The sequence below is a fragment of the Agrilus planipennis genome, unplaced genomic scaffold, assembly GCF_000699045.2.
Source record: "Agrilus planipennis isolate EAB-ADULT unplaced genomic scaffold, Apla_2.0 scaffold42, whole genome shotgun sequence".
NCBI classification, from domain to species: Eukaryota; Metazoa; Arthropoda; class Insecta; order Coleoptera; family Buprestidae; genus Agrilus; species Agrilus planipennis.
This window is the reverse complement of record NW_020438888.1, coordinates 1,214,612-1,229,552: the sequence shown is the minus strand read 5'-3', so window position 1 is coordinate 1,229,552 and position 14,941 is coordinate 1,214,612. Positions and strand designations below refer to the sequence as shown.

The 14,941-nt window shown below is 32.8% G+C and overlaps 2 protein-coding genes and 1 non-coding gene across 3 annotated transcripts in view; all 3 read right to left on the bottom strand.

The window, feature by feature from the left end:
* Positions 1-13,551, bottom strand: part of LOC108744955 (dual specificity testis-specific protein kinase 2) — a 31,251-nt gene extending 17,700 nt beyond the window's left edge. Inside the window, exon 1 of the mRNA XM_018480948.2 lies at positions 12,638-13,551. Coding sequence (XP_018336450.1) covers positions 12,638-12,907 — 270 coding nt within the window. The 5' untranslated portion in view covers positions 12,908-13,551. The remainder of the gene's footprint in view (positions 1-12,637) is intronic.
* Positions 2,201-2,273, bottom strand: Trnan-guu. The gene has a single exon. It is a non-coding gene; the product is annotated as a tRNA-Asn (tRNA).
* A 467-nt stretch (positions 13,552-14,018) lies between the features above and the next one.
* LOC108744909 (39S ribosomal protein L55, mitochondrial) lies at positions 14,019-14,771 on the bottom strand. Its single transcript, XM_018480871.1, has 3 exons — positions 14,536-14,771; positions 14,310-14,460; positions 14,019-14,253 (listed from the first exon to the last, which is right to left on the bottom strand). Exons 1-3 carry the CDS (start codon positions 14,580-14,582, stop codon positions 14,110-14,112), a joined length of 342 nt encoding a protein of 113 aa, XP_018336373.1. The 5' UTR covers positions 14,583-14,771; the 3' UTR covers positions 14,019-14,109.
* Positions 14,772-14,941: the final 170 nt, after the last annotated feature.

Sequence of the window (14,941 nt, the reverse complement as noted above, 5' to 3'; positions counted from 1 at the left end):
ATTAAGGTTATGGCTGATGGTAAATACTTGCTGAAATATAATCATGTGCATTAAAATGACGTGAACAAATTTTTATTCCGGAATTCACTTCTTTGATACCTACTGCTTTCATCCAAGCTTCTATTAGTTTACTTTTTTCTCTAATTTTCCGAATATATTTTTTACATATATAAAACGGTTAGTTTTTATTGGAAAGTAGTTAATGTAGGTGAAGAGTGAAGATCTATGTCTGAAGTGCTATTGCAGCTTTTCACTGAACATATTAACTTTTTATTTGATTTAACTTTAGAAGAAAACTTCGTCGACTCCATCATCAAAAAAATTTTTACTTTTTTAACGTGTTTTATTATATTAATAAACAATTTTGCAATTTGCGTGCACAGTTCCTATGCAAATTTTTCCCTCATTCGAGTTATAAATTTTGCCACCAGATGGTGTATGCCCATTTGACGGATCCCCCAATAGATCTCAAGAAATCAGATTATCTACTGAAGTAAAATGGTAGCAGATCGTCACATATTGCATGTTCGTTTGAGCTTTAAATACTGTAGCTAAGGGCTACAATTTAGTCAAAGAATTAATTTTGTAGGGCGTATCAATCCCGAGAAATCGAATGATCTCCTGCTAGCAGATCACATAAAAGTTTTATGAACAATCACTTTACTTATACAATAATTTACGGAACGTTTGCGGTATGAATACGGAATGGAAACGGAACGTATAGTGGAAATCGACCTTTACTCTTATGTTTCGATACGAAAGTTACATATGGGATCTGCTATCGTGATGCCCACGAGCATTCCACATCCTTAATTACTTGCAAACAGAAATGCAGCTAAAACAAAGTTTTTGTTTTCTTATCACGCTCTCATGAAAAATACGTTAACAGTTCGAAAACAACAAAACTATTTTACTTATAACTGATTATAAATAAATGTACAAATAGTTACTAGTATCCGTTGTCAATTAGTGATAAATAATCTAAATGTTGTATACATCGGATGAATGACGATGAAGATGACAAATAATATATTGTATTCTAATGATCTTTTATAACTGACGCCTTGTTTCGCTATCTATCATAAAAATTGCATAGTATCCCTGTAGAAGGAATTAATTTGAGAAGAATATGATTGACCGTTTAATACTACAATAAGATAAGTAGCAGTCATTATATTTTATTTATAGCTGGAAGAGATAGCAACACATTACACCATTACAGTGCGCACATATATTTTAATAATTGAAAAACAAGGTTTTTGGACTACATAGCATTTTATAGAATACACTACAGACTACACGAATAATTTAAGTCTTATCGATCTGTTGCATGTATTTCAAATGCATAAAAATATTGGTAAAGTCGATGATGATTACGACATATGCCAGACAGGGCATTTACTCCCCTACAGCTATCGAACCGGTGCGATCAAGGAAGTCATACATTTTATTCTAATTGTAAATGCAATGAAATGTGTGTGGGTGATATCTGTTTTTGTTCTATTTTATGAAAACCATAATTGGATAAATTTTCTAATTGTGTATAACTTTAATTATTTCAAAATTTTCATATATTCTTGTTCGGCTATTGGGCGAAATGTGCGAATTCGCGTAATAACCAATTAATACGCGTTCTACCCACTCCCTTTTTTTAACTCCTTAAGGTTATATTATCAAATGTTACCAAATCGATTCTGTGCAGCAACAATATTTTTTTTTTGCATCGCTATTTTCTTTATTTATTATTACTATTATCAGCATCATCGTAAAGGAATGTTAGGCGACCTATTTTTTTTAGAATTCATTTCGGTCGACTAAAATGATTCGAATTTCTTCGAAGCAACAGGTGGAAAAAGTTTCAGTGTGAAATAAAGAAAGCGTAATACAAAACGATCGAATGTGCTGAAAGTTAGCGGAATTATATGCAAGACGGTGTGCGTTTTTAATCACCGTTGAAACGATGCGATACTCGGTTAGCTTATAGCTCTGGCTGTCCATCTGTTGTCATAATTCTCGTCTTCGTACAACTAGTTATTAAGGCCTACCATTAGTAGTAATGTAGAGCCGTCGTCAGTTTATTAGAAATTCAATATAGAACATGCTGAAAAAGCAACATTAATTCAAATCATTTTTTCGTATTCTTAATTTACCCACTATAAACTACCTCAAATTAATGAGGGAAAAATTGTTGCTGTTGTCACACCACCGCCGGGAATCGAACCCGGGACCTTTGGCTTAACGCACCAATGTTTTGACCACTAAACTACGAGAGGTGACAACAGCAACCACGACCAACCGACCTACAAGGTTAACGATCCGTCGATTTTTATTAACTTAATCTGACCACTAAACTACGAGTCCCGGGTTCGATTCCCGGCGGGGGTGTGACAACAGCAACAATTTTTCCCTCATTAATTTCAGGTAGTTTGTAGCGAGTAAATTAAAAAATCGAAATAATGATTTCAAATTAATATTGCATATTAATTCACTATTAAGTAACTAACAATGTCATAGGATTTCATATATTTAATATATATATATCATTAAGTTCATAAAAATCGACGGATCGTTAACCTTGTAGGTCGGTTAGTCGTGGTTGCTGTTGTCACCGCTCGTAGTTTAGTGGTCAGAACATTGGTGTGTAACGCCGAAGGTCCCGGGTTCGATTCCCGGCGGGGGTGTGACAACAGCAACAATTTTTCCGTCATTAATTTTAGGTAGTTTGTAGTGGGAAAATTAAAAATCGAAAAAATGATTTCAAATTAATATTGCATATTAATCCACTATTAAGTAACTAACAATGTCATAGGATGCTGAAAAAGGTTTCATCCAATGGCATAGACTAGAAATTATCAGCTTACTCAGCTTCTTATCCAGGCCACGTGAAACCCAGTAGAACACCCTGTATACATATTAAGTAAGTTTTAAAATTTAAAATCTAAAAGTTTTAAAAAATATTAATTTTTATTGGTGATTTTGCCGAGTACTGGATAACCGTGATTAAATACCACTTTGGAAAACTCGGGAGTCGTGAATGAAACTCATGTGTAATATTATTTTAATTTCCATTTTATTTGGGAATTGAAATGCAGAAAAACGTTATTATCCAATTGACTATCTAGTTTTCAATTTTTCTTACACCAGAGTTAAATTTTAGAAAGCCACCCCAGGTGTTCAAATACTAAAATCAAGGAATTTTTATTTTGTGTTAAGTTGATAACGTTAAAACTAGTTTATAATGTTTATAAACACTCAAAAAATCAAAACTTCTATAGGGTCCAGTCACATATTTTGACCTAAGTGTAGAGTTTGTGAAGTTGCGGCTTGTAGAGTTAAAAGCTTGGCTCTACATGAGATCTAATAACTTCTTGACAGTGTGAGCCATATGGTCTCGTCTTGGCAACATTTTACATGAAAATGTTTTTGGTAAGATAACGATTATTTTGCTAAGGAATTTTCTCGCTTTTCTTTGATATCTCATAGAGAAAATGAATGAAGCAAATATAAAACGCCGTAAAATGACTTTTGGGTTTTTGTTGCTCAATACCGTTGCTCATTATTAAAAATTACTTTATTTTTCAATACTTTAGAAATTAATGTTACCTCTATTGGATTAGAGATCATAAATTTTTAACCAATTTATATCTAATTTATGTAATAGTCAAAACAAGCAATTGTATCTAGATTACAAATTACCAAATTACTAACCAAAAGGTTATAATATTCTATGCAGATGGATAAACGCGCTTCTTATTATTTATTTATATCCATTATAAATTCATTGTCAGGGACATATTATACAAAACATAATTTGTTGTATAATTTTTCAGTAATTGAATAAACAAAGTAGCAATTTGTATGCCAAAATGTAGTTTATTTACTATCTACAAGAAGAAAATGTGGTTCCAGTTGTATAATGAATACATATAATTTATCCACTGTAAGAGCGAAAATTTGGGCGTCCAAATCTAAAAAATTGTTAAAATGAACCCCAAACTATGAATCACATTTGTTAACGAAAAAATTATTCAATTACAAATCCGAACCAATAAGGTGACCAAGAAACAAGGGGGCTCGCGGATGCGAGAGTAGAACGAAGGAGGCAATCTGGGTGTGGCATTCGATATCCGACAGAACTAATTAACAACTATTGGTTCTTGATAATAAATCGGTTGTACTGACTATTTTGTTATTTCGATTTAGTTCCTCTAACATCAAGAGTCGAATATAAGACCTCAGGCCCACAACTGAATGTGGAAAGAAGTGTTCATGATGTCAAGGCGCAAACATCACCCACCAACCCAGCGAAGTTCCCGTAGGAACGAGGAAAATCATCGGCAGGACAAGGGATCAAAGAGAAGAATGCGTCGATCCCGAGGTGATAGAGAGGAAAGACCAAGGAGTCGAGTCACGGGACCGACCGATGCCACGGAGTCCGTTTCACAGTTGGGAAACGCAATTTGTCAAGGTATCAGCCAATTAGCTGAAAATATGGTGGTAAGACGAGACAAGGAAATGGTAAATCAATAGATAACCAAATGGATTGATGCAGTGGACGAATTAGAATCTTTGCTTGGCGGAAATGGAAACAGTTATTATTTGACCAATTCTGCCCTAAACGCGATCTACGAGGGTGGATTGATAAGTTTCCGGCCTAACCAAGAGATGACGCCACTAGGCCTACCTTGAGGTGACATTCTATAGTACCATCCTTGGATAGCTTGTAGCTATAGTTTCAGCCCGATCTCCTTGCTAGTGTAGGTTTGACAGCACGCTGAACAAGACGCCTCTGTGGTTTTCGTAAAAATGGAAAAGCAGGAAAATCGTGCTGTCATCAAATACTTTTATTTGAAGGGGTTAACGCCGAAGGAAATTAAAAAAGAGATGGACTCAACACTGGGGACATCCTCCCCGTCATATTCAACCGTTAAGCAGTGGGTTTCCGAGTTTAAAAAGGGTCGTGTGAGCACCTCTGATGGGCCTCGCTCAGGACGCCCCGTTGAGGTCACAACTCCAGATATGATCGAAAAAATTCATCAAATAGTGCTGGGAGACCGCAGATTGAAAGTGCGTGAGATAGCTGAGACCTGTAAGATGTCATATGAACGTGTGCAACATATTTTGCACCAACATTTGCATATGGAAAAGCTCTGTGCAAGATGGGTGCCGCGTTTGCTAACAGTCGACCAAAAATTGATTCGAAAAAACATTTCTACCGCAAATTTGTCATTGTATAAGCGTAATCCAAGCGAATTTTTGCGTCGATTCGTAACCGTTGACGAAACGTGGGTCCACCACTACACTCCTGAAACCAAAGAACAGTCTAAACAGTGGATTGGACCAGGGGAACCAACTCCAAAGAAGGCAAAAACAATTTTTTCGGCGAACAAGGTTATGGCTACTGTTTTTTGGGATGCAAGAGGTATTATATACATTGATTACCTTGCAAAGGGTAATACTATCACTGGTCAATACTACGCAGACTTATTGCAACGTTTGAGCCACGAGGTGAAAATTAAACGACCTCATCTGGCGAAGAAAAAAATCTTGTTTCATCACGATAACGCACCAGCGCACACGTCAATCGTTGCGACGGCTAAAATCAACGATCTAAAGTTTGAATTGATGCCGCACCCTCCTTACTCTCCAGACCTAGCCCCGAGTGACTATTTTCTGTTCCCTAATCTCAAAAAATGGCTTGGCGGTAAGAGATTTGCGGACAATGAAGAAGTAATCGAAGCTGTAAATGGTTATTTTGAGGAGCTTGACGAATCAGTCTATAGAGATGGCATTAATAGACTGGAACACCGCTATGAGAAATGTATCAGCCTTGGAGGAGATTATGTTGAGAAATAAAAAAAAAAAATTTTTAAAAACCTTGTTTTTCTTGGTCAGGCCGGAAACTTATCAATCCACCCTCGTATATAGTGATTTAAAGAAACTGACGAATGGTGTGGTTCAAAATAATCAGTCTCTATGAATACCTTTTTGAAAAATTAGTTTGTATGGATGTAAACAAAATATAAGAAAGCTCTTTGTGACTTTGGCGGCCGACTACAGTCGCTATATCTGCATGGGATTACTAGAGATTTGCTACAAATGATTACAGTCGTTACACCCGAATTCGGCGTTACATCCGAAATTTTGTACTAAAGTATGCTTTAAATTCAACGAACTTCGATTTAACGCTAGCTAAAGCAAAATTGTCGCTATAACCCAGGTCGTAATAAATTAAATCCACTGCACGCTCAAAAATTCATTATTTTGTTTTTTTTCCTGTTAGAGGTGCCTTTCCCTCTCTTAACCCCCCCTATATTTCTAGATTCCTAAACTCCTTAATCTATTGTTTGCAATGTCTACCAGTTTGAAATTAAACCACATATTTTTGTGCATACTTCAGTTATCTAACAACTACGACAATATACCTTATTAGTTACAATAATTAATTGATACGATAACATATCTTTTTTAATTCTCATTCGAAATCTACACGTAGGTACAATGCCATTCGGTTATATCGGTAAATTCAATATCGGCTGTTAGCTTTCGTGATAACAATACATTATCTCCAATAACGATTCTTCTTATTACGTTCTTACATACCAATGTTAGCATTGTTGTAGTGGTTGTTATCGATAAAAAAAATGTTTACAACACTGATACGGAGTACTTTCACTATTAATCGTTTCGTTTTGTAATCGATAAGACAAAAAACGAAATTTTTTAGCAAAACTACTCCAATGCGAATGTATGCTGCTAATAAGACTTTTAATAATTTAAAAATAAACCAATTATAACAATTTCAAATAACTTAATCTATAAAATAAGAAATAGAGTATACAATCCCGATTACCCGAATCGCAATTATCCGAAATCCGGTTACCTATTTCGGTAAATGTCTAGAAGGGGGTGGGGGTGGGTGGGATCGAAAGAGGAGGTCTCCCCTACCACTGTACCAAAAAGGTTGGGGGCGGTCTTACCCCCACAAAAAGTTATGGGGGTACGGGTAGGGGGAATCGAAAGAGGGTGGCCACCTCAGTAAAACCCCATAAAAAATTTGGGGCGGTCTCACCCCCATAAAAGTTATGGGGGTTGAAAGTTGATTATTTTGACAATTTTCATACACTATAATTCAAATAAAATTCAATAAAAAAATATTTTCTAGCGGGTGGAGGTGGGGGATCGAAAGAGGGTGGTCACTTGAACAAAACCCGATAACCTAACCTAACCTACCCTATTGATAAAGATATTTAAATAATGTTTTATATAACTTTCTCAATATTTTTATGTATTTTTCATTAGTTTTACCTTTGAATATTGTTTAAGAACGACTATATAAATATTTACATGCCTAGAAATGTATAGAAATTGGCATATTTATTAACTTTGAACCCCCATAACTTATTATGAGGGTGAGACCGCCGCGAACTTTTTATGGTACAGTGGTGGGGGAGATCTTTATGTATTTTTCATTAGTTTTACCTTTGAATATTGTTTAAGAATGACTATATGAATTTTTACATGCCTAGAAATGTATAGAAATTGGCATATTTATTAATTTTAAACCCCCATAACTTTTTATGGGGGTGAGACCGCCACGAACTTTTTATAGTACAGTGGTGGAGGAGACCTCCTCTTTCGATCCCCCCACACCCACCCCCTTCGGGGGCCATCATCTACACCTTTACCCCTATTTCCCTATACCACGTCGCATTTACAAAAAAATGATGCCCTCCCTATCTTTAGTTTTTAATTCGCCCTTACTTAGTGTAGGTATAAAGCAAATTCAAACGCTAATCCTTATTACGCCAAAAGCAGCTGATATAAATTCGCGTTTAATTATAAAACTCATTACACCTACGAAGTTAATTTTCGAGCGGCATTACTAAACGAAATTCTAAATAAACTTGCATCGGCCACAATAAAGGATAATGAAAAACAAATTAGGAATTTTCATCTTATTATACCGGTACCTACGTCACGATCCCAAAAGATAAAAAGTAAACATGTGTAAATATTTAACATGATGCATATGTACTCGTATACGTATACACTTGTATGCATCGCTAATTGATTGATAAAACAGATAAACACTTTTATTTGCATACCAAAATAAACATACAGGGTGATAACGGTCATAATACAACGTTAGCTTTTTTTAAAAATAGATTATTGCATACAAGGTTATCTCTGCTAAATGTTGGAATTCAATATAAGTTAGTTTGCGATTCAGAAATAATTGCAAAAAAAAGTAATTAAATCAGAAAAGAAAAAAGTTACTGTAGGTAATCAAAGCTGAAAGCTGGCGGCTTTCAATAAGCATTAGTCTCGGTCGATTAAAACAAAATGTACAATCAAATTGATGAAAACGCTAGTTCATCACTACATTCTTATTAAGATAAAAAATAAAAGTGTCAATACCATTGTTCTAACTTCCGGAATGGGTATTGACGATGAGGGTTTTTAATTTAATTTTTTTTACAAAAATATTGAAAAAATATTGTTACTTCAAATTGAAGCCACTAAAAAACAGTATACATTAAGGTCACGCGCGTACCTAGGGAGGGATTATTAGGTTAACCCCTACCCCCCACCCCGAAATTAAAATAATACCTAAACAAGAAGTTATAACACCATAACTACCAAATGGTAGTGAAGGATCTATTTAAAAATGAAAAAGTTACTATAAGTTGTAAAATTTATTTTTAAATAATATATAGAGGGTAGTAACAGCAAGGAATGGTAATTTTGTAAGAAATATGGTTTATGGTAAGGGTATGTTAACCGAGCAAGCGTGCCTTTTTGGACAATCGGAAATAAAGGAGATACTTTAACCAGAATGTGAATGAAAAAAAAAATTAATTCCAGTTGCTAGCAATTTTATACACACATTTTATGAAGAATAACTTTAGGTCCGGTTTATATACAAAAATAAACACAATTAAATTAAAAATTACCCACCCCCGAACGATTAGGGTAAGGGTGGAAAATTCCCGAAAAAGAGTTCCGTACATTTTTCCTGAAACTGTATACGACTTTTTATCGTACGGTACGTACGACTTTTCCTTATATTATTTGAAAAAATAGACTACATGTGTATAAAATTGTACTAAAAATATTGTTAAAAAAATTCCAATGTTACAGAAAAATCATTAATCCTTATTTTTAAGCAATCCGATCATTCAATATTTGTAACCTTCACGTTTCGCATTTATTGATATAGATACACAGCTATAATTTGTTGGATAAATGCTTTTAACATGTGTACATTTTACTTTACTAACAACACTTTAACTTTATCTATTAATAAATAACTTAAACTGGTTTGATCTGTCTTACGATTAAAGGCGCCATCGTTATTTGAACTAGTTTTCCACGTTACTACGGTATTTGTGAAAATTTAATTGCCTACTAGATGTTCCCGACGATTCGCTAATTAATACGGTCTGACTTTACTGTTTTACTCAAAACATATCTGCATTTGAGTCATGTGGACACTGCCATGAGGATTTTTTTAGAATTTTTGAATTTGCTGCACATGTAGGTATCTATTATTAATTATAAGTTTATGTGTTACATCCAAAGTACCTAAGGAAAATTCGTACAAGTGCCTTCAGCCATTTTTTCATATGAATAATACCTAGTAAAAGGCCAACAAATGCAATTTAGAGGGATATTACTCTTTCTTCAAAAGATTTTGAGAACTCGATTAATTTAGGACAGTTTTCACAATAGGTGACATTTTCAGATAAACGTGTAGCACGTTGCTTTTTCGCGACATAAAAAGGTAAAATTCCAGCAAAGCATGCTTTGCATTACCTGCATACATAACCATTAAACAAACGGCGAGCACAGTTACAAAGGAACGACATTAAATAGCAAAACTCGTAAAAATGGGAAAAACAAAGAATTTTCTGAAACCATAAAAACATACATATGTGTATAGGTATGGCGAAAATTTCTTCCAACACAGAAATTACACATTTCCTTATCGCCATTTATTCTTTTTATGACGAACAGAAGAAAATGAATAATTTAGAGAACGTATACGTATTCTTTTACTACAAGGAGAAAATGAAAAATAAAAATTTACCTAAATATTAAAGCGATATTTATAATTTATCCCACTGTCCCGTTGCTTTGTCAGCGAAAATCATAAAAATTACAAATTAGACCCGTATTTCTAAAAAAAATATTTTAGTTGATATTACAAATTTAATTGTAATAATTAAGAAACTTGAAATAATTTTTAAAGAAGCATATCCAAAATTGAGATTATTACAAGTTACCTAATAAATCCTATTTCTACGACAAATTCAGTCATTAACAATCGAAAATTGTAATTTTTGCATTGTCATAAAAATTTAGCTTTCCCCATGCACATCTGTCCTAAATAACACTTGCTTCTCTAAAAACCGTCCTAAACTAACCGAACTTATTTAGACGAAAAGACAATTTTCCTATTTCACGTCATATTTTTCAAAAAATGATACCGCTCTTTGATGATTGCAACAGTAGAATCCGCTTATAATGAAATCGAAGGGAAATGACAAACACGTCATACTAAGCGGGCGTCATACAAAGCATAGTCTTAGAAAATAAACAACTTTCTATTTTGGTTAGTTATTTAGTTTAATAGAGAGAACAACTACAAACTGTATATACTAATTAACACAAAAAGAAAAAGAACGATGAATTGTACTATCAAAATATTTAAGAAGGGTCAGAAAAAAGAGCGAAAATGTTATTATTAATTATTTGGGTCACTATAGCCGGATATAATTTCTTGAGAATCAGTCATAATAAACGATGTCATTTTAAACGGATTCATTATATCCAAACTTTCTTTTAGAGAATTTTATATGATAACCAAACTTAACACTGCAATTACTTCATATTAAGCGGTTACTCAATATAGGCGGAGTCATAATAAACGAATTCCACTGTAACAGAATATCTCCATGTTCAGTTATAAACTCGCTACTAGCGTATATTAAATTTAATTATTCACTTTCTAATTGCTAGGTGACAACACTTATCATGTCTAATACTTTGCTCTGTATGAAAACCAAAGCTTTTATTCTACCGCTATAATTTGAACGGGTCGAACTAGTATTGCATAAACAACTGTTAACGTGAAATAATAATTTTAATGCAACTAATTTTCTGAGAAATGCCTAATCAGATAATCACCATTCACTCCAATTAAATACAGTTTGGAAGAACGGTTGTTTAAAATTATTACTATATAAATAAAATAGTTGAATAATTCAGACGGCATCNTACTCCAATTCCTTCAAATAAAAAAGCAGATATCAAAATCGGCCGAATTTCGCTTACTGAAATACAATTATTAAGTATTTATCATTATTAAAATAAAGCAAACAGACTGTGACAGTAGTAAAAATAACTTTAAGATATAATTTTTGAACGTAAACAGCACTGAATACGATTAAAGAACAATAATTAACATGAATGTTTATAGTAGTTGGTAAATTGGAAACAATATATAAAAATAAAATTATTCAAAATTTAACTTTAAGCCAAAATTCTTCCTAAAAATCTCCCTTTGTTATAGGTAATAATCAGGGTTTTTGTTAATTTGTATATTATGCAGAAGTAACTGAAAATTCAAAATTTAAACTCCCCTTAATAAACAATAATTTGTTATAAATGAGTCAATGAATACTTTGATGTAATGTTTATTGTCGAAATAAGGGAATCAATACAGTAATACACATTTATAAGGGGGGGAATAGATAGTATTAAAGTGAATTTTGATTGAAGAGAGATTAGAGTAATATCGTCAAAATAACATTAGCAGTTACAATATTTACTTTGGCAAACAGTAACAAACATTATTCTGCATATAAGTGCCCTACAAATGTTGAAAACTGTAGCTAAAATTTTATCAGAACACCGACTGTTTTTGTCCAATTGTCTAAGTAGAAACACACATACCTCTGTGGACTGTTATAAAAATAAAACGGACTCGCTATTTGGGCCAGCCAATTGATAAACAATATTTTTGGAAGAGAAATCCGAAATTCATTAGCATCCTAACAAAATACCAACGATTTCTGAACCATTATTTAACGAAAAAATTGTCAGCAAAGTGGAATACGAAATTATAAACAGGACAAGAACGTCTAAGCAGCAATACCTATAGAATTTTATTTATTTATTTTATTTAATGTCCATTAGGACAATGATGAAGACAATGAACAAATATTTTGATATTAAGTATTTTACTGCCTAGTTTGTGTAAAATTACTTATTACATAAGTAATATCTTATCACATTATTAATATACTAGCATTAGTAGTAGAAATTTCCAAAAATAATTGCTTAACATTCATAAGAGGCAACTCAAATACCTACAAACTACTTTTCCTAATCTGCATAATTTCATTAGGCTTTGCAGAAATAGAAAATAGATTAGGTAGCCTTTTTTTGATATTGCGTAGGTATTATTTATAAAAAAAGGATAAATGTGAGTGCACAAGCTGCACATATTTTTGCGAAAATTATAAATTTTTTGTAATTCATATGACCAGGTGTTCGGGCCAATTTATGTCCATATAGAAAAGGTTTGTTTTCATTTAATATGTTGACCATAAATGTACAATGTCCTTACCTTGAAAACCTCGGAAAAAAACCCCGACCCGATTTTTTCTTGGTGAAAATCATCAAAGCGGTGTAAAGAAGAAACGGCCAATTTCAATGCTTGACAGGAGGCACCAGTCTTTAATCTATCACATCTAGATTTCGGTGGAGCAGAAAGTTCATTATTGGGGCACACTATTTTGTCGTATCCTATTTCCTTTGGATCGCATGGTACATCGTAAACACACGAAACTTTTTTACTGACGGGTTCGTTGATTCTGTTATTACTTGGGTACATCATAACACAAAAAAATATATATTGGAGTTATGTAGGACTAGCCAATTTCGTACATGTTCGAGTACGATTTTCTAATTTTGTCTTAAACGAATTTTTAAACATACTTTTCAATTTTCATGTTTTTGGTATAAGATTTTCTAACGTTTACAAAACGGTTGTCAATATTTTCACTGACATTTATTTTCTTAAAATTACACAGATCTCTTCTCGATGTATCGAACTTCCTTTTCACATCAGCATTACACTAATTTCACATTAATTTCAAATTTGCATATAAAAATGCAGTTTTTCAGCAATGATGACTGTTCATATGACAGAACTGTTATCTTAACTGAATTTTATTTTTGCACTATTTAATTTTTGATAACAACCGAAAAAGTATGTTTTACAACGAACATAGCCCAATTAAGTGAACACTTAAAACATCAGGAACAAGTAGATTATTAAAAACAAACGTCTCTTACTGTCACTTGCTTTCACTACTAAAAAATCGCACAAGCTGCCATTTTACGTGCGAACACTATCAACACACGCCAAAAGTTAAATGATTAAATTCTCGCAGGGTCTCGTAGCATCCCAAAACACCGAATAGTATTGTGTTGTTATTTTGGAACGTTTAACTTACCTTGGTCACGTTTCCAATTCCATAGAAACGTGTTCCTTGGTAGCAATCTAACGGAGAATGCTTAGTTGCTAATTATTTGTTGAGTAAATACTTTGCATTGATTAAAAACTTTCCTCTAATCACAAATCTGTTGCACGTGCTATAACCGAACATTACAAAGGAAAATATTTTCTTCAAACATCGAAATTTCCTTTACATATCAATTGCTTTTAAATTGTTATTAATGAACTAAAGTTTCTGCAATCGATATCTACATTTGGCAATACTGCAAAGAACTTACAAAAACGTGAAATCAGAATGTTCTACCAGTCGCAGTCGCCTTTAGAGTATCATCATTGAGAACCGTTATTTTCACCAATCATTTATAAATAAACCAGGCTCTAAGTGACATCTATCAATTACAAAACGTACTTTTTAAACTCAAAAATTTAATTTCGTCAACAATTTGAAAATTAACTGCTTAAACATTACTAAAAGTTTAAAAAATAATCTATTTAATCTACTTTTAATTATTCAAAAATTTACAATTGTGTAATAAAACTGGTAAGTACAATTAAATGTAACAAATAATGTTCTTGCTTTACTTTTTTATGTATTTAATATATTTTTGAGAATCAAAATCATCATCAATATCTTCTTCAATCTTTATTTTCTTCCTAGGTTTACGCCGTTCTAACCTTTCTTTACGTTCTGCTTCACTAAGTGTCCAAATATTAATTGGTAACTGAAATCAAAAGTAGAAATATTAAACAAAGTTTCAAAAAAGCATTTATCTGTTACAGTTATTATTTTCCTGGGTTCATGGTATCGTATCGTAAAAGTAGAGCCATCAGGATTAACTACCATTACAGGGTAAGTCCTTTCATATATCCTTCTATGTGGTTTCGTAATTGCTGCAGAAAGAGAATTTAAATTCCTTAGCTGCAAAGAACTACAACAGTAAACATAGTTTAATAAGTTAATCTAATAAATGAAAATAAATAGGTAAATTGGAAATATTACGTACTTATAATAATTTGTTAAACTTAATCGTCCCAAGCATCTGCACTGCATCTTTAACCTGATTTAATTTACTATCCAGTTCTGATTAGAAAGATCACGACAATTAATTAAATAATTAATTCTGCAACATATTATCTCCCATTGATTAAAAGATATTCAAAATCTTTTATAAATTATATCATTCGATGTTAAATTTGTACAAGGAAAAATTGAGGTTAAAATTAACTATTCTTTTTATTCTGTATATGTGGCCTCCAAGTTAATTAAATATTCAACCTGTATCGTTGATAAAAATAACTGTACAAGGTGTGACAAAAATTTTACTGTTAGAACACAGGAGCCGCTGATAATTTTGCGTATTTATTAAGTTTTTAAATGAATTTCTTGCAAAACTTCAACGGCAGTTAACA

Excerpts from the sequence above, each read along its gene's own strand:
- LOC108744909 (XM_018480871.1), bottom strand. The coding sequence starts at position 14,582 with ATGCAGTGCAGATGCTTGGGACGATTAAGTTTAACAAATTATTATAA. Across the intron at positions 14,461-14,535 it reads AGTTTAACAAATTATTATAA|TTCTTTGCAGCTAAGGAATT; the intron begins GTACGTAATATT and ends TTACTGTTGTAG. Across the intron at positions 14,254-14,309 it reads AACCCAGGAAAATAATAACT|TTACCAATTAATATTTGGAC; the intron begins GTAACAGATAAA and ends TTTTGATTTCAG.